Raw genomic sequence first — 20927 nt, 5'->3', positions numbered from 1 at the left:
CTTTGTCGTGTCGTCGCTGTCATAGCTAAAAGTCGTATGTAACATTTTTAGTGACATTTTTTGAATATTAGATGCAAGCAAAAGTTTAGGTTCTTATGAGATTTACGGTATCTACAAGGTGAATCGTCCCTGTCATGGCAAAAATCGGGTGTTACATTTTTTGTGCCATTTTTTAGAATACTAAGCGACAGTAATTTCAGGTTCTTACAGAATTTACAGAATGTCTTTGTTTTATGTTTATACGAGATTTACGATATTTGCAAGATGACTTTGTCGTATCGTCACTGCCATGGTTAAAAGTCTCACGTGAAATTTTTACACTTTTGAAATAGCTGCCCTAAACCGTTTACTAAGCATCTTTCAAGAGAGAATAAGCAGAGCAATTTTGAATCTTATTTTGATCCTTCTAATCTACATACTCCTTCTGATCCTCTTTTGAGCAAAGATTCATAAACAGTCTATAGAATTTATTTCAGAAGTGTAATAATTTTGTGTAAAACCTCTGTTTTTGACAACGTCGATATTACTCTGTCTGCACCATAGTTTTGTGGCGCTAGCTCTCCCGATGATTGATATATAGCTTAGAATGTAGAGTGATGTTTTTGTTTTGTAAGCATATTAGGGCCCAAGAAGTGTATAAATTTCTAGTTTTTCAAACATGCTTCATTTTACTTTTCTCGAATCAACACCAAATCCTGAAGGGGAGGGGGTAACTGGTTTTGACCCCCCCTAGAAAAAAAAATCGTAAAGAAACGTATATAAATGTGTTTTTGAACAAAACCCTGGATATACCATTGTCTTGTATACAAAAAGGGCGTGAATTGTGAAGTTTTGATGTCAAAACTTAAGGGTAATGAATGTTAAGTTAAGGGTGATCCTTGTCAATAGAAACTGAAGCTCTAAGAAACGAAAGGTTGCTAATAATTCGGGGATCAAAAGGATTCACTTTTAATGCTTTATCCAAATTATGAAAAATTCATTAAGTTTATAGCATCCCACCTAAATTTGCTAGCATAAGATATTCCACGGTTTAATAGCTTTTGATACTGATAGGCCTTCCTACGCACATTATTATATTATATAAATAACTGATCCGTTGAAAACTCAACAATCTTTTTTATGCTATGCATGAAATCATTAAGAAAATGAAAATATGATGTCATAAGAAATGCTTATATGATGTAATAACATAGTACATGACGTCATTTGCAAAAACCAAAATTTGGTCTCTTAACGACATTTTTAGTTATTAATTTAGTAAAATAATTTTATGCCATAATTTTTCTGAAAAATTGATAACTATCTACATCATATAGAACTTCAGCCGTTGGTTGAATCTGCTGAGTTATTGTCACCATTTTTGCAGCTTTGTGCATAGTATAATGGTTCTGCAAAAATGCATTCTAATGGTTGAGCAAAAAAATACATTTTTTTGCCTTATAATCTAATAAAAGTTATTAGATTAGTCATTTTTAGTTATTAATTAGTTATTAATCTAATCCAATAATTCTATTTTACAAATTTTCTATAAAAAATTGATAACTATCTAGATTATATAAAACTTCAGCCGTTGGTTGAATCTGCTGAGTTATTGTCACCATTTTTGCAGCTTTGTGCATAGTATAATGGTTCTGCAAAAATGCATTCTAATGGTTGAGCAAAAAAATACATTTCTTTGCCTTTAAATCTAATAAAAGCTATTAGATTAGTTATTTTTAGTTATTAATTAGTTATTAATCTAATACAATAATTCTATTTTACAAATTTTCTGTAAAAAATTGATAACTATCTAAATTATATAAAACTTCAGCCGTTGGTTGAATCTCCTGAGGTATTGCCACCATATCCGCAGCGTTGTCCACAGTATACTACTTCTGCCAACTTTTGTTGAGCAATTCTTTACTTTATAATGAAGCAAAAATAATTTAGGGTTTTTAAGGCTTCCCTTAATATGCCTGTAGCTTTGGTACGATGAAATTTTGTTTGGAACAGAGCAAAAACCACATTTTTTAAAATCTTGCTACAATCGGCCATCAAGACTTTGACAGAGTCCATATATTTATCTTCGCAGGGTGTTGGCCTGCTGTTAAATATCTCCCCCTTCATAGCTAAAAAAAAAACATTTTTTGTTTGATTGTTTCAAAATTGTGAAGTTATTAGGCTGGTGGATGACATTTTCTTGAGTGTTTCCACTTTGAACCGTAAAAATAAATAAGCAACACTAGTTAGCTAATCTTGACAACACTTCATATTTGTAAAATTTGAAAATTAAGAATCTGTTAAACCCCAAATAATTGCAACTTCATAAGTTGGCCATACCTTCATAAGCCGTTTGTTGCCAAATATTTTTGGATTTTTTTTTCACTGATTTTTTATCCGCGATTCTCTTTTAAATTGGCATATCTATCTATATATATAAAAATAAGTTGTCTGTCCGTTACGCCAGATTATATGTATCTATATATATAAAAATAAGTTGTCTGTGTGTGGATCTGTGGATGGATCAGGTGACGTCACATGAAAAAACTGGATCAGGTGACGTCAAAACTGAAAAAACTAAAAAAAGGCAAAAACTACAAAAAAAACTAAAAACTAATAAAAAAAATAAAAAAGCTAAAAAACTAAAAAAACTAAAAAAAGGCAAAAACTACAAAAAAAACTAAAAACTAATAAAAAAGCTAAAAAACTAAAAAAACTAAAAAAAGGCACCAACTACAAAAAAAACTAAAAACTAATAAAAAAAATAAAAAAGCTAAAAAACTAAAAAAAACTAAAAAAACTAAAAAAAGGTAAAAAACTGAAAAAAACTAAAAACTAAAAAAAACTAAAAAAAAGGAAAAAACTGAAAAATAAGCTAAAATAAAGGTAAAAACCAATAAAAAACTAAAAAAAAAACTGAAAAAACTAAAAAAAGGCAAAAACTACAAAAAAAACTAAAAACTAATAAAAAAAGTAAAAAAGCTAAAAAACTAAAAAACTAAAAAAACTAAAAAAAGGTAAAAAACTAAAAAAAATAAAAAATAAAAAAAAACTAAAAAAAAGGAAAAAACTGAAAAATAAGCTAAAATAAAGGTAAAAACCAATAAAAAACTAAAAAGAAAAAAAGGAAAAAACTAAAAAAAATTTTCATCTAAAAAACTAAAAAAAACTAAAAAAGGTAAAAACTAAAAGAACTAAAAAAGAAAAAAATAAATGACGACACTCAAAGAGAAAGCGACCAGGACAAAAGGAATGTTCGATTAGCAATCAACAAAGCACCGGGACACAGGGAGTATAAATGACGACCAGGACATAAGTAAAAAAAAAAACTATCTATATATATATATAAAAATAAGTTGTCTGTGGATCTGTGGATCGTGGATCAGGTGACGTCACCTGAAAAAACTGGATCAGGTGACGTCAAAACTGAAAAAACTAAAAAAAGGCAAATCTATCTATATATATAAAAATAAGTTGTCTGTGTGTCTGTGTGTCGAGTGACGTCATGTTTGTGTGTCGACTGACGTCAGTTTTCGACTGACGAAATTACAGACCGGGACATCGGGACACAAATGACGACCGGCACACCGGGACATAGGGAATATCTATCTATCTTATATATCTATATATATAAAAATAAGTTGTCTGTGGATCTGTGGATCGTGGATCAGGTGACGTCACCTGAAAAAACTGGATCAGGTGACGTCAAAACTGAAAAAACTAAAAAAAGGCAAAAACTACAAAAAAAACTAAAAACTAATAAAAAAAATAAAAAAGCTAAAAAACTAAAAAAACTAAAAAAAGGCAAAAACTACAAAAAAAACTAAAAACTAATAAAAAAGCTAAAAAACTAAAAAAACTAAAAAAAGGCAAAAACTACAAAAAAAACTAAAAACTAATAAAAAAAATAAAAAAGCTAAAAAACTAAAAAAACTAAAAAAAGGTAAAAAACTAAAAAAACTAACTACAAAAAAACTAAAAACTAATAAAAAAAATAAAAAAGCTAAAAAACTAAAAAAACTAAAAAAAGGCAAAAACTACAAAAAAAACTAAAAACTAATAAAAAAGCTAAAAAACTAAAAAAACTAAAAAAAGGCAAAAACTACAAAAAAACTAAAAACTAATAAAAAAAATAAAAAAGCTAAAAAACTAAAAAAACTAAAAAAACTAAAAAAAGGTAAAAAACTAAAAAAACTAAAAACTAAAAAAAACTAAAAAAAAGGAAAAAACTGAAAAATAAGCTAAAATAAAGGTAAAAACCAATAAAAAACTAAAAAAAAAACTGAAAAAACTATAAAAAGGCAAAAACTACAAAAAAACTAAAAACTAATAAAAAAAGTAAAAAAGCTAAAAAACTAAAAAAACTAAAAAAACTAAAAAAAGGTAAAAAACTAAAAAAAAATAAAAAATAAAAAAAAACTAAAAAAAAAGGAAAAAACTGAAAAATAAGCTAAAATAAAGGTAAAAACCAATATAAAACTAAAAAGAAAAAAAGGAAAAAACTAAAAAAAATTTTCATCTAAAAAACTAAAAAAAACTAAAAAAGGTAAAAACTAAAAGAACTAAAAAAGAAAAAAATAAATGACGACACTCAAAGAGAAAGCGACCAGGACAAAAGGAATGTTCGATTAGCAATCAACAAAGCACCGGGACACAGGGAGTATAAATGACGACCAGGACATAAGTAAAAAAAAAAAACTAACAAAACTAAAAAGAAGGTAAAACCTACAAAAAAACTAAAAAGAAAAAAAAACTAAAAACTAATAAAAAAACTAAAAAATCTAAAAATCTAAATAAACTAAAAAATAAAAAAAAGGAAAAAAATAAAGGAGAAAAACAAAACTAAAAAACGAATGTATATACAGACCGGGACACCGGGATACAAATGACGACCGGGACACAGGGAATATAAATGACGACCGGGACACAGGGACACAACTACAACGGGGACACCGGGGGAAACAGGGGGATATAAATGACGACCGGGACACCGGGACAGGGAATGGTCGATTAGCAATCACCATCAACAAAGTTCAAGGGCAATCGTTAGAATCATGAGGTATAGATCTGAATACAGATTGTTTTCCCATGGACCATTATATGTTGCATGTTCAAGAGTCGGTAAACCTGACAATCTATTTATATGCAAAGACAATGGGACAGCAAAGAATGTTGTATATTCGCAAGTTTTACGTAGTTAAAACCATATATATATATATATATATATATATATATATATATATATATATATATATATATATATATATATATATATATATATATATATATATATATATATCTATCTATATTCACAGGTGGGACATAGGGACACAACTACAATGGCGCGTAACTATTATGGCGCGTAACGACTTACGCGCGCGGGGGGGCTTGGTGGGGCGCGAACCGCCCCCACCAACTAGGTGTTGGGGTGGCGCGAAGCGCCACCCCAACAGCTAGTATATATATATAAATAAGTTGTCTGTGTGTGTGTGTGTCGAGTGACGTCATGTTTGTGTGTCGACTGACGTCATTATAAGGATTGAGCTGTATGCGTCATGACGTTGTTTGTTGACTGACGTCATGTTTGTCAACTGATGAAATTACATACCGGGACATCGGGACACAAATGACAACCGGGACACAGGGAATATACATGACGACGGGGAACCTCAAAGAGAAATTACAGACTGGGACACCCGGACACAAATCACGACCGGGACACAGAGAATATAAATGAAGACCGGGACACAGGGACACAACTACAACGGGGACGCCGGGGGCACAGGCGGGATATATAAATGACGACCGGGGCACAGGAATTGTTCAAACAGAAATTACAGACCGGGACACAAATGACGACCAGGACACCGGGACACAGGGATATAAATGACCGGGACACAAATGACGACCGGGACACAGGGAATATAAATGACGACCGGGACACAGGGACACATCATTAGAATAATGAGGTATAGATCTGAATACGGATTGTTTTTCCCATGGACAATTATATGTTGCATGTTCAAGAGTCAGTAAACCTGACAATCTATTTATATGCAACATATATATATATATATATATATATATATATATATATATATATATATATATATATATATATATATATATATATATATTTATAATATATATATATATATATATATATATATATATATATATATATATATATATATATATATATATATATATATATATATATATATATATATATATATATATATATATATTATCACAGGTGGGACACAGGGACACAACTACAATGGCGCGTAACTAATATGGCGCGAAGCGACTTACGCGCGCGGGGGGGCTTGGGGAAGAATGACGACCGGGACACTCAAAGAGAAAGCGATCGGGACACAAGGAATGTTCGATTAGCAATCACCATCAACAAAGCACCGGGACGCAAATGACGACCGGGACACGGGGAGTATAAATGACGACCAGGACATTAGTAAAAAAAAACTAAAACAACTAAAAAGAAAGGTAAAACTACAAAAAAACTAAAATGAAAAAAAACTAAAAACTAATAAAAAAACTAAAAAAGCTGAAAAACTAAGAAAACTAAAAAGAAAAAAAAGAAAAAAAGGAAAAAACTGAAAAATAAAGGAGAAAAACAAAACTAAAAAAATAAAAAAAAACTAAAAAGGTAGAAACTACAAAAAAACTAAAAAGAAAAAAGAAGAAAAATAAAAAAAATAAAAAAAATAAAAAAAAGTAAAAACCAAAAAAAAAACTAAAAAGAAATAAAAGGGGAAAACACAAAAATTAATTTCATCATATACCAATTCAAAAATGAATGTATATACAGACCGGGACACCAGGACACAAATGACGACCGGGACACAGGGAATATAAATGACGACCGGGACACAGGGACACAACTACAACGGGGACGCTGGTGGGCACAGGGGGATATATAAATGACGACGGGGACACAGGGAATGTTCGATTAGCAATCACCATCAACAAAGCTCAAGGGCAATAGGTGGCAATAGGGGAACACTCTAAAGATATTTAGGGTACCTCTATAGGAGGCACAGACCAAGGGATTACCTTGTCCCTGGGGCTCCATAATAAAAACTTGGGCTTCCTCGCCCTGGGCCATAAATACAGGTGGAGGAAGGAGGACAAAGGCCCCTCAAATGTAAACTCAACAGGGCACACCGGCGTGTCCAAACGTCCCATGAGTTACAAACCTTCTCCCACTAATGGGCTAGATAGCGTGGTGACGCAGAATACCATCATGGGAGTATCCTCTATAGGAGGACAACTGCGGCGGGGTGTAAGTTCTAGATCTATGGAAAACAGCTTCTGCAAAGGGCTGTCTCGACCATTTCAGGGTACATGCAAGACCTGAGACCTTACTGTCAACTCTATTACCACTTGACGAGTGGCGCCCCTCGAGAAAATTATAGCCTAGTAAACGACACAGCATTCGCATGGGATTCTGATTAATGGATAATTCTTCTGGAATTATCTGTTTTGAAGGGCGTTTTCGGGCTGAAAAACCCCTTCCTAGCTGATTTATCCAATATTTGTTGCCTCCCCGTTGTAGCTTAATATTTGTAGGCATAAATATATAATGAGTCTGAGGTAATAGGCTTGTGACTGTCTGTGCAGGATTTCGACTGTTGTTGATAGAAGAGCATCGCCAAGCAATGAAAACCATTCTGTGACGAAGATGGACCCAGGATTCACAAAGCCTCCATTCATACTGGAGATCTCAGAGACTTCTTGCTATCTGGTTCTAAGCCGACTTAAGCGCTTCGGTGTAGACTTGAGAAAATATGATTGATCCCTGTCCTGCACTGGTATCCGGGATCATTACTTCTCCTGAGGCCAAAATAATTTCAATGATTTAAAAAACATGAAAATTGGAACATGGAATGTTATGACGTTAAAAATGACTATCGTATCGACATTTTGACTGACGAATTCAGAAGATTCGAACTAGACTTATTAGGAGTTTCCGAAACTCATATTCCAGAGGTAGGAAGCATGGAATTAGGTGAAATAGAATTTTTTTTTTACTTGGCAGGAAGGATGGGGTGTATAGACAGGGATTAGGACTCATGATGAATAAAGAAGCTGCTAAGTCTTGTTTAGGCTGGGAAGTTATTAATAATAGAATACTAATTGCTCATTTTATGACCAAAAAGTTCCCGGAATCAGTTATATTAGTCTATGCCCCTGTAGAACCGACTGACGGAGACACTAGAGACGCAGCTGAATTTTTCTTACAAATACAGGAGCAAATAGACAGTGTCCCAGATAGAAATATGATGTTTTTACTAAAAAATTTGACGCCCAGGTCGGAACAGATAGGGATAAATGGTATCCTGGCCTAGGTAAATTTGGTGTAGGAAAAGAAACAGTAATGGCCACAGACTTTTGCAATTTTGTAGCTATAACAATCTAGTTATATACTAACTAGATAACAAACTAGTTACAAAAAACTAGTTATCTAGTTATATACTTTCCAGGAACAGCTGAATACTAAACTTGAGAGGTTAAAATTTGACAATGTGGAAGATGGTTGCAATAATTTAAGAAGAACAATTTGTAAAGTTGCTGATGGTGCCTTAGGGAAGAACGTTGAGACTGCAGCTAGGTAATATTAGTGAAAAAGCCTTATCTTTAATAGAGAGGAGAAGGCTCCAGGTACTGATAGTGTGGTAAATGAGTTTCTTAAATAGGGCGGCTCTTAGGTTAGAAATATTTTTAAGCAGGTTACGAATATGATTTTTAAAAAAGGGAAAGTATTTAACGATTCTAAGAGCCTTAATTAAACCACTGGATAAGAAAGGTGGTAAGAGTGAGTGTCGTCATTATCGATGCAATAGTCTAGTCTCTGTAAGTAGCAAATTACTTAGTAATATGATACTTTTTAGACTGAGATATGTTATAGACAAATTCTTAAGAGAAGAACAGTGCGGTTTTAGAAAAGATAGAGGATGCGTCGAACAAATCTTCACTCTTAGGTTAATAATTGAGAAGTGCTTTAGTTTTCAAACACCTTTCGTCCTCAGTTTTATATATTATGAGCAAGCGTTTAATTCTCTTGACAAAAGAGCTTCAGCAAAGGTCTTATCCTTGTATGGTATACGGACAAATAAATTAAAGTGATTATTGCTATGTACGAGAATAATACTGCTGCGGTTAAAGTAGGAAATGAGTTATGCAGCTGGTTTTGTATTAAATCAGGAGTTAAGTAGAGTTGTGTTCCACCTCCCTTTATATGGATCATTTTGATGGAATCTGTCCTAAGGATCGTAGGAAAGGCAATAGGAGACCACAAAATCAAATGGGGAGGAAAGGCTCTCCTGGACTTAGATTATGCTGATGATTTAAGCATTATAGATGAAAGTGTGAGCAAAATGAATGAACTTCTAGAAGTTTTGTGAGTTCAATAGGTTTGAAAGTTAATGACAAGGAGACTAAGTCACTAAGGCTAGGAATAAGTGAAGATGAAAATGTAACGCTGGGTAACGAAAAGATTTATCAGGTTGGGCAGCTTCACTTACCTAGGTAGTATTATTAGTAAAGACGGTGAGAGCAGTGAAAATGTTATAAGTAGAATAGCCAAGGCTCATGGTGTTTTTTCACAGTTAAAAAAAGTTTGGAAGAATAGGAAGATTTTTCAGGAAACCTAGATTAGAATATTGGAAGGTGCAGTGATGATAGTGGTCAAATACGACTTTGAAGCATGGGCACTTCGAAAAGTGGATGAAGATTTACTAGTTGTTTTCCAGAGAATTTGCCTACGGATTGATCTGGGTACCCGGCTGACTGAATGTATTTCAAACAGTGGGCTCTACGAAAAATGAGGTTTAATCCCGCTTTCTAGGACTATAATGAAAGAAATGCTGAGATGGCTAGGGCACGTTCTGCAGATGAAGGATTACAGGTTGCCGAAGATTGTCCTTTTCGGCAAATCGTCTAGGGCTAAACGGAAAGAAGGTCGTCCTCGTCTTGAGTGGGAGGATGTCATAAAGAAAGACGTAAAGCAAATGCGAGCTTCCTGGGAGGGTTTAAAGAGGGAGGCTTTGAATAGATTGGGATGAGGAGGAGCCTATGTAGCTCTGTTGGCCTCAGGCGGCATGTTTCTGCGGTGAGATTTTAGTAATAGTAGTAGTAAAGCATTACCAATATATATACTGTTACCAAATATACAAATACTTTAGCATTCCATGTGCAATACATTCTGAAGCGCAAGAGCGTTAAGAATTTACTCTAGCATTGAACGAAATAGTCTTTTATTGATATTTCCCCTGATTATGTATATTACAAACAAAAACTAATATATTCAATCAACAAACAGCTATTATGGCCATCAATAATGGCTGAGGACTGCCTATTTTTATCTGGTTACTAACTTTAAACATGAGCGATATGAGAGTTGTAAGGACTTTCATGGAAAAATTGAGAAATTAATACGTAATGGCCAAAACTTACATTGCCAGTTCCTGCCTCCTCAACGTACAACATAAGCTGAATTAATGTGTACTTATCCATGTTTGACATTGAAATATATATAAATGTCAACAAATTCTGAGGCAAAACGATGATATTTAGGGTAGGGCTCGCATGTGGGCAGTTCCAGCCTTAGTTCTAAACGCGGAATCGTTGTGACACCAATAAACATTAGACTACATCTTCATCAGCATAAAAGCTTTTTAGCAAGTTATGACAGGCTAGAAGACTATTTTTTATCCTCGAAAGAAAAGCCTCTAAGCTGGAAATATCTTGTTTTTCTTTTTGAGTGGCATTAGTAATTGACAATATATTATAGTCACATGTTGTCCTTGATAAACTGAGAAGTGAGAAACTGACATCAATAAAATGTATACTGTGTCACTGTCTTCAAGATCACCACTGCACTACGACATGCCACAAGCTCTGCTTTCCTTCCCAAAAGGAGACAAATAAGGCTAAGTAAGAGTAATTAATTTTTCTAAAAGACACATATCTTTATGAAAACATGGGAGTCTACTTACCAAGTAACAGTTAAACTGATGAAACAACGTATCTGTCCGTAAGAATCACATGGGGGGCATGCTACCCTTCCTTTGGCATTGCATTTTAGACAATCTTGTCTACCCCGACCGTGACTGGAAGAATTGCAAAAGTAGCATCTTTCCCGATTTCCTGAAGTGTCTGTGTGCCAACCATCCCCATGACAACTCAAGCAGCGGGTCTGTAATAGAAGAGGTTGTTATGATGTTGTAGCTGGTAGCAAAAATGGTAGCCAAAGGTTATATCAGACGGTCTGTTGGGACTCAGACTGGAATCTCTTTGTAAATGATAATTGATCAGAATTATTGTTCAAGGATTATTTTAAGTCAAAATCCAGTCGATACAGAGCAAGTCTAAGTTAGTTTAGAAAAACCTTGACAGGTTAAATACACTAATTGACTATTAGTCTGTTGGTCAGCTTTTGGATTTGTTTATCCCACCTTAAATCTAAAATACTTGAAAAGACAAGCATGCAGCATTTTGAGATGAGCTAAACAAGGAGTGAAAAGGCCGAACGGTATTCTTTTCTACACTAGCGTCAATTTTAATAAATTTCTCATACCTTAAGTTTCTCATACCTTTTGAACTGTGTTATAAGAACCACACAAATATGAAGTAAATTTCTATTACAAACTGAGAATCAAAAACTGCACTTATTTCCCTGAAAATGTTTTTCACACTGTTTTTCAGGATGTCTTGAAACACAAACAAGTATACAACGGTTTAGGACAGCCTGAAAAGGGACAAAGTAATCGAACACTAGATGGCATTGATGATTTTCTTTTTGACTCTAGCGTCAATTTTTACCTTGATAAGCTTCCCACACTCTTTGGACTATACAAACAAGAACGGTACAACATGAAATTAGTAATCATTCTTACTAAAGAAGTGACAATCCAAAGACTGCAATTATTTAACTGAAAGTATTTTTCATTTGTGTTTCAGTATGTCCAAATTTGATGTCCACTTTTTGGAGGGTGATATCTGGAAAGAATTACATCAACTATGGTCTTGGATTATCGAATTAATTCCAAAAATTCTCAAACCTATTTTTCATGACGTAATTCATGACGTTTATTTGACTTTGTCGACATAGTGGTCGAAACTGCAACGTCGAAATTGCAACGTTAAACAGGGAAAGGAAACGTTAAACGTTAAACAGGGAAACGTTAAACAGGGAATATGATTTCGACTATCTGCTAACTTGGTAATGCTAATTCGAACATGACTTTATTGAGGTTTTTGAAATTGTTGGCAGGCACATTGGGATTCACAGATAGGTGAAAATCAAAGCTAAAAAGGAAAACCTTGATAGGATGTCAACTGTCTGACAATTGTGTGATCCTAACACAAACCTGGCTTTTGTTGGCGTTTTTCAGATTTCTGGGAGGTGATTCATAGATAGACATAAATCAGATGCCAAAGAGCGAAACGTCAATATGATGTTGACTGTCTGACAACTGTGTAATCCTAACTCAAACACGGCTTCTATTCGTGTTTATAGGATTACTGAAAGGTGATTCAAAGACAGACACAAATACAAGGGTAGAAGGCCAAATGCTGAAATGGTTGGCCGTGTTTACCCCCTCCCCCGGCAGGCAACCCCGGGAAAATACCCCCTCTCTCGAAAAATACTCTTCATGGAAAATACCTGCGTGGAAAATAGCCCCAGAAATCACCCCCCAGAAAATAACCCCTCCCCTAGGAAAATATCCAATACCCCCCCCCCCCCAAAAACGCCCCCCTCCATTGAAAATGAGGCTTTCCAAATTTGAGAAGTTTCTTTGAGTTTTTTTTTGAATTTCTGTAGGGGAAAGGAATTGAGGTACTTGTGTATTATGTGCCACTCATAAGTTTACGCTGTGAAAACTCGAGAACAAAGCAGTTTCTTCGTTAGTTTCTTTCAGCTTAGCGCGAGACAAGACAAGTAACAGGATAGGTGGAAAATATATAATTCGGGCTATATTTTTGCACGTAAGGGGGGAGGGGTGAAGTATTTGCACAGTTTGAAGTCAGAAAAAATTTATCACTTCATAATATAGAGAATAATTGTATTTAACATATTTTGCATGCAGACCCGCTATACTTTATCCCCCCCCCCCCTAATGCGCAAATATATAGACCAATTTTGTTTCAAAAGTAACGAATAAACTAACGAAGAAACCGGTTTGTTCTCGAGTTTTACGCATCGTAAACTAGAGTGAGTGGCGTATAATGCACAAGTACCGGAATTTCTTATGGAGAGAGCTGGATTTCCCGGTATTATTTAAAAACGACCAGAAATTAAATTTAAAAAACGAGCTTTTTCAACTGAAAGTAAGCAGCAATATCAAAACTTGAAACGAACAGAAATTTTTACGTATTTTACTAATTATAACAATATTTATTTGCAAATAGTAATTACAGATTATATATTTCGCATATATTCCGTTACTTGTCTTTGTCTTGTCTCGCACTAAGCTGGAATAAACTAACGAAGAAACCGGTTTGTTCGCGGGTTTTACACAGTGTAAACTTGAGTGAATGGTGCGTAATAAACAAGTACCAATATTCCTTCCCCCCTACGAAAAAAAAACCCAACTCATATAAGGTTCTCAAATTTGGAAAGCCTTGTTTTCCATGGAGGTTGTTTTTCGGGAGACTATTTCCAGGGGGTGTCTCCAGGTGTATTTTCCGTGGGTTGCGTATTTTGTGCGGGGGTAATCACCGGGAAGGAGGGGGTAAAAGCCTAAAACTATCGAAAAGATGTCGATTGTCATACGACTTTGTAATACTAACTCAAACACAGCTTCTATTTGTGTTTTCGGGATTACTGGTAGGCGATTCATAGACATGCTAAAATCAAGCGCTAAAGAGCAAAACATTGATATAACGTCGACTGTCTGACGACTTTCCAACACCAAGTCGACTTTTATTGGCCTTTTTTTCACATTGCTGATAGGTGATTTATAAATAGGCAAAAATCGAACGATATAGAGCAAAATATTAATGTGATGTCGACTGTCTGACGACTTTGTAATGCTAGGGCGGCTTTTTTGAGCGTTTTTGGGACTGCTGGTAGGTGATTAATAGACACGCTCAAATCAAACGTTAAAGAGCAAAACATTGATATGATGTCGACTGTCTGACGACTTTGTAACACTAAATCGACTTTTATTGGCGTTTTTTTATATTGCTGATAGTTGACTTATAAATAGGCAAAAAGTCAACGCTGCAGAGCAAAATATCGTTATGATGTCGATTGTCATACGGTTTTGTAATATTAACTCAAACGCGGATTCTATTGGTGTTTTTGGGATTACTGGTAGGTGATTCATAGAGAGGCTCAAACCAAACGCTGAAGGGTAAAACATTGATATGATGTCCACTTTCTGACGACTTTGTAACACTATATTGACTTTTGTCGGTGTTTTTTATATTGCTGGTAGGTGATTTATAAATGGGCGAAGATCAAACGCTATAGAGCAAAATATTAATATGATGTCGACTGTCTGACGACTTTGTACACTAAATCGACTTTTATTGGCGTTTTTCTTTGTATTGCGGGTTGGTGATTTATAAATAGGCAAAAATCGAACGCTATAGAGCAATAAATAACGACGAGGACCACACTGCCTTTCCATCACAAACACCAAAAACAAGAAGAACAATAGGGAATTTTTTAAGACAGTGCTAAACCCAACTAAACCCAGCTATTTAAGACCCAACTAAACACATAAAAACTCAACAATAACGGTTATTACTAAAGTTGGGCCTCGCACCTGGGTCGACGCTTCTTTAAATATGAACTCAGGGTAGCCTCTTGCTACCCTGAAATTCGGAACACTTGAAAATCAATAAGCAAAATAAACGAAATGAAAGTATATTACTATGTAACGTAAGGGCGATCGATAGTTTTTAGCTCAAATTAATGTTTCACTTATGTCTTTACATTTTTTATTCTCAAGGAGGGGATAGAGGTAATGCATTCAGAGATATTTTCCCCAAGTTTTGCACATGTATGCTATTAACTTCGGTTTTCCAAGCATAACAGATTTAGCAAGTAATGACTCTACAAGTATCCCGTGTACAAGGAGGAATTATCATGTCTACGGTTATTAATTTTGTAATTTACATATAAGTAGATTGCTTTTTACGTCTACAATTTCATCGTCATCTACGGATTTTCCTAAGCATCGAAAGTAGCAATCAGGGTCTGCATTTCATACTAACTTTAAACATCTTTGGTACGAAAATTAGCGTATTCCTGCCCCAACTTCAGAGTCACAGAGGCCCTATGTAGGTGCCAAAGAACGTACTTTATTTTCAAAGAACCCAGGCCAAACGAAAAGCAGATCGTCCCAAGTGAGATGGGAGGATGTCATAAAGAAAGATTTAAAGGAAAGAGGAACTTTTTGGGAGGGTGAAAATAGGGAGGCTGTAGATAGATTGGCATGGAGGAGAAGAGTAGGTAGTTGTCCTTACGTGTTGTCCTTACGAAGCTAGGTGCTACAGTGAGTTGTTGTCCTTACGAAGCTAGGTGCTACAGTGAGTTGTTAGCTGTAGAAGTACACAACTTAATTGTAAGAACTCAAACTGGGTAGCAGCATAAGAAAGAACCTTGATTGTTTTTTATAAATTCAATCATAGCAGATGATTTTGGTTTTCTTCTTTTTTGGAGAGGGTATAAAGAATGTGCCAACAAAACCGTTCAATGTGCTGGTATATTCTGACAAATAAGTTAAATTAAACTGAAAACATAAGATGAATTCCTAGGTGTCGGCGCTGCGTGCCGACAACTTGGAACTTTGGAGAGCGAGTCCTTCTTTTAGCTGTGCCACTGGCAAATAGTCTTCATATACTGCAGGCGAAAGAAAAAGAATTTAATTTTTTTATTTTTCCCTGATAGAAGTTCTAAATAAAAGTTCAATAGACAAAGTACTATTATTTGACAGGGAATCACAAAAAATATCCCTGGATATTTTTGTCAGATACAGAGTGGACGAACATATGACCAAATTATTTTTAATTTTAATTTTTAGCTTTAAATTCTTTAATTTTTTAATTTTTGAATTTTTAACTTTTAATTTTTAACATATTTAATTTTTCACAGTCAAATAAAAGGATTTTCCCTATTGAACTAGTATTCATACGTCATGAAAAGGCAGTGTGGTTTTAGAAAATACTTACGTCATACTTAAGCTCATTAAAAAAAAGAAAAGAAAATTAGCTGGTGTATTGAAGCCGGATCAGGTGTCAATGAAGAGACCTTGTTCGCCCCTAGTGTATCGTTAGATCCAAAAGTTTCTAGGCGATAGATGTGATTGTACGACTGTCTCTATGGAAACATCCATTAGGGCACAAAAGGCTTTTGCTGTAGGGTTATCAGAGTATAAAACTGCCTCGTTATTTACAATGAGTTTTCTCCTAAATTGCTGGTGGTAATTAGTGATTCAGTGTCTTGAAAATAAAGAAAAAAGACAGAAAAATAATCCAGAAGTTCCTGGTAACGAATTGTAAGTAAGGAGTGATGCGGCTCAATAGTAACCGAAACTCTAAGAAACATAGTCTTGATAACAATGGATTCGTCAGAAGATTGGAATTTTCGATGCTTATTCAAAATATATAAATTCGTGAAGTTTAATGTTACTTAACAAAAGTTAACAGTATAAGAAATTTGCCCAATTTTTGAAAAAGGAGGTAATCGCTCCTAAATCATCAATTAACATTAATAAGAATCAAATCACCAGAATCAGCATATCAGAAAACCCATACTGTAGAGGTTTTTAGCTCCAATAAAGAAAAATACAGAATTTTGGATTTTTTTTCCAGAAGCATAATCACGAATGTATGTTAATTAATTTTTTTTTATTATTTTTTTTCCTTGAAGTGATCGCATTGAACCAGTAGTCTTAGAAGATCAGGAGAGGGCTCCTTTGACCAGAAACCGGAAGTTCTAGCGCAATTTCTAAGTGACTAAAAATATTGGAGGGCAGCTAGCCAAAGTTGTCCAATCATAATTTTGAGATAGCAATTTTGTTCAGTATAGTCAAAAGATCTAACAACTATGTCTTTGAGGATGACTTGACCCCCCACAGCCCTTAGGGGTAGGGGACCTGCAACTTGTTAACTTTACCTATTGTTTATATATAGTATTCGTTATTGGGAAGCATTCAGATATTTTCCGGGGGGAGATAGGCTTTTCTATGCAGGGGTGCTAGATTTTCCGACATTCTTAAAAGAAGATCGTAAATTAAATGAAAAAAAAACAAGTTGTTTTATCTGAAAGTAAGGAGCAATATTATAACTTAAAACAAACAGAAATTATTACGTATATGAGGGCGTTGGCCCCTCTTCAATACCTTGCTATTTAAGCTGAAGTTTTTTCAGAACCTCTAAAAAAGATTATCACTCTAAGTAAACGGTAATGATAAAGCCAAAATTTCGTCAAAAAGGATTCCATTTGTTGACCATCTAAGATCATTGTAAATTGTCAATATAATAACTGTGCTTAAATCAGTAAAATCTTTGATGGTATTATCAAGACTGTTTTGACAACTATGAAAAGATCTTGATGATGATATTAATGGCAATAATGATGACACTAGTAATAATTATCCGTCATAACGCCAATTATGCTAACAATAAAAATCAACAAAAGTAATACTAAACCAATCAAACAGTTTTTGGTAACAAAAAAAAAAGAGCAATAAGAGTAGCAACAGTCTGTAAACAATAACTGACTTTGAAAGCCAATTTGGATTATAATATATAAATCAAGACAACCTAATTGTCATTTGTAATAAGTTTCAGGAGCTCAAAAAGAAACATAAATAAATCATTTTATCATTTTCTTTCATTTCATTGACTTGCCTCGTTTCATAACAATTTATTTTTCAGTCCTGGTTGAACTTCACTGAGGTAAGGATGCTGGGACTGTTTTAAAAAACTGTTCATTTTAGTTTTATTGATTTCATCCTCTCGTAAGTTGTTTTTTCTTATTTGTATTGCTGAGGACGGCCCTTGGACATAGGGCCAAAATATTAATTCCTATTTGTTTCACACTGTCATAAAAAAAATTCCACATTGTTCTTCTTGTTTTTGGTGTTTTTCGAAACGAAAAGAAATTATTCGGTATATGGAGGGTTACTTAGCTTCAATACTTCAGCTCTTTACGCTAAAGTTTGACTGTTTCCCCCGATTTTTTTTTTTAGAACGGCCACTGAAACGCAGGGACCGTTTAATTAGAAACCTCATCCCAGGACTCGGATGTAATCCAATTTCCAAATTCCAAGAGACCCCTGTCCGAAAGAGGTCGGTAGGAAACTTCCTCAACTAAATATTTAGAATATCAAGAAATATCTAAATATCAGAGAAAGCGTTTTTTAAAAGTACTAAAGGCTTTAGCGTAAAGAGCAAGGTATTGGGGAGGGGGTAATTCTTCATTTACGGATTAATATCTGTTCGTTTTGAGTTTTAATGTTGCTCCTTACTTTCATTTGGAAAACTTGATTTTTATATAATTACACTATAAAATTCAGCGTATTGAAAAACATTGCAGCAAAGGTTTCAAGCTTATGCATACAAAACAACCAAAAATGTTTGGGAAAAACAAATGTATCCATTTTCTAACGCATGTCCAAATTTTGATAATCGATTCAAAAATTTGTCTACGCCAACTCTAAGTCTAAAAAAGAATCATCATACAAAGTAATTTGCCACCTACAGAAACCGGACTAATGTCTCAATAATTTCCATACTATTATCTGATGACCCGAAAAAAAGATTTTTTTTATATCCCCCCCCCCTCATATACATTTCTCATATAAATAGAAAAGAACATCCTGATTTACCATTTCAATTGCCTTTTAAAATCAAAGAACACGTTCGGTGCACGGTAATTACTATCCAAGCAATCATAAAGTTGAAACCGAAAACTCTAAGCACAAATGACGACCGGGACACAGGGAATATAAATGACGACCGGGACACAGGGACACAACTACAACGGGGACACCGGGGGAAACAGGGGGATATAAATGACGACCGGGACACCGGGACAGGGAATGGTCGATTAGCAATCACCATCAACAAAGCTCAAGGGCAATCATTAGAATCATGAGGTATAGATCTGAATACAGATTGTTTTCCCATGGACCATTATATGTTGCATGTTCAAGAGTCGGTAAACCTGACAATCTATTTATATGCAAAGACAATGGGACATCAAAGAATGTTGTATATTCGCAAATTTTACGTAGTTAAAACCATATATATATATATATATATATATATATATATATATATATATATATATATATATATATATATATATATATATATATATATATCTATATATATAAAAATAAGTTGTCTGTCTGTCTGTGGATGTGTGGATGGATGTGTCAGGTGACGTCACCTGAAAAAACTGGATTAGGTGACGTCAAAACTGAAAAAACTAAAAAAAGGCAAAAACTACAAAAAAAACTAAAAACTAATAAAAAAAATAAAAAAGCTAAAAAACTAAAAAAACTATAAAGGTAAAAACCAATAAAAAACTAAAAAAAAACTGAAAAAACTAAAAAAAGGCAAAAACTACAAAAAAAAAAACTAAAAACTAATAAAAAAAGTAAAAAAGCTAAAAAACTAAAAAAACTAAAAAAATGTAAAAAAAACTCTAAAAAAAAGGAAAAAACTGAAAAATAAGCTAAAATAAAGGTAAAAACCAATAAAAAACTAAAAAAAAAAAGGAAAAAACTAATAAATGACGACACTCAAAGAGAAAGCGACCAGGACAAAAAACTAAAAAAAAAGGCAAAAACTACAAAAAAACTAAAAACTAATAAAAAAAATAAAAAAGCTAAAAAACTAAAAAAACTAAAAAAAGGTAAAAAACTAAAAAAACTAAAAACTAAAAAAAAACTAAAAAAGGTAAAAACTAAAAGAACTAAAAAAGAAAAAAATAAATGACGACACTCAAAGAGAAAGCGACCAGGACAAAAGGAATGTTCGATTAGCAATCAACAAAGCACCGGGACACAGGGAGTATAAATGACGACCAGGACACAAGTAAAAAAAAAAAATTAACAAAACTAAAAAGAAGGTAAAAACTACAAAAAAACTAAAAAGAAAAAAAAACTAAAAACTAATAAAAAAACTAAAAAATCTAAAAATCTAAATAAACTAAAAAAGAAAAAAAAAGGAAAAAAATAAAGGAGAAAAACAAAACTAAAAAACGAATGTATATACAGACCGGTACACCGGGATACAAATGACGACCGGGACACAGGGAATATAAATAACGACCGGGACACAGGGACACAACTACAACGGGGACACCGGGGGAAACAGGGGGATATAAATGACGACCGGGACAAAAAAACTAAAAAGAAATAAAAACTAAAAACTAATAAAAAAAAACTAAAAAATCTAAAAATCTAAATAAGCTAAAAAAGAAAAAAAAAGGAAAAAAATAAAGGAGAAAAACAAAACTAAAAAACGAATGTATATACAGACCGGGACACCGGGATACAAATGATGACCGGGACCCGGGACACAGGGAATATAAATGACGACCGGGACACAGGGACACAACTACAACGGGGACACCGGGGGAAACAGGGGGATAACCTGACAATCTATTTATATGCAAAGACAATGGGACAGCAAAGAATGTTGTATATTCGCAAGTTTTACGTAGTTAAAACCATATATCTATATATATATCTATATTCAAAGGTGGGACATAGGGACACAACTACAATGGCGCGTAACTATTATGGCGCGTAACGACTTACGCGCGCGGGGGGGCTTGGGGGGGCGCGAAGCGCCCCCACAAACTAGGTGTTGGGGTGGCGCGAAGCGCCACCCCAACAGCTAGTATATATATATATATATATATATATCTATATTCACAGGTTATTTTTTTCTTT

At 33.9% G+C, this 20927-nt stretch overlaps 1 protein-coding gene across 7 annotated transcripts in view; it reads right to left on the bottom strand.

The window, feature by feature from the left end:
* The window catches only part of LOC136032671 (protein SSUH2 homolog), a 285984-nt gene that overhangs the window by 31833 nt on the left and 233224 nt on the right, over window positions 1–20927 (bottom strand). For all 7 annotated transcript variants that reach the window (XM_065712965.1, XM_065712963.1, XM_065712959.1 and 4 more), the window contains exon 5: window positions 10998–11197. In XM_065712965.1, the coding sequence (XP_065569037.1) occupies window positions 10998–11197 (200 nt within the window). The remainder of the gene's footprint in view (window positions 1–10997; window positions 11198–20927) is intronic.

The sequence above is a fragment of the Artemia franciscana genome, chromosome 11, assembly GCF_032884065.1.
Source record: "Artemia franciscana chromosome 11, ASM3288406v1, whole genome shotgun sequence".
In the NCBI taxonomy this organism is placed as follows: domain Eukaryota; kingdom Metazoa; phylum Arthropoda; class Branchiopoda; order Anostraca; family Artemiidae; genus Artemia; species Artemia franciscana.
This window is presented reverse-complemented; position numbering and strand designations above follow the sequence as displayed.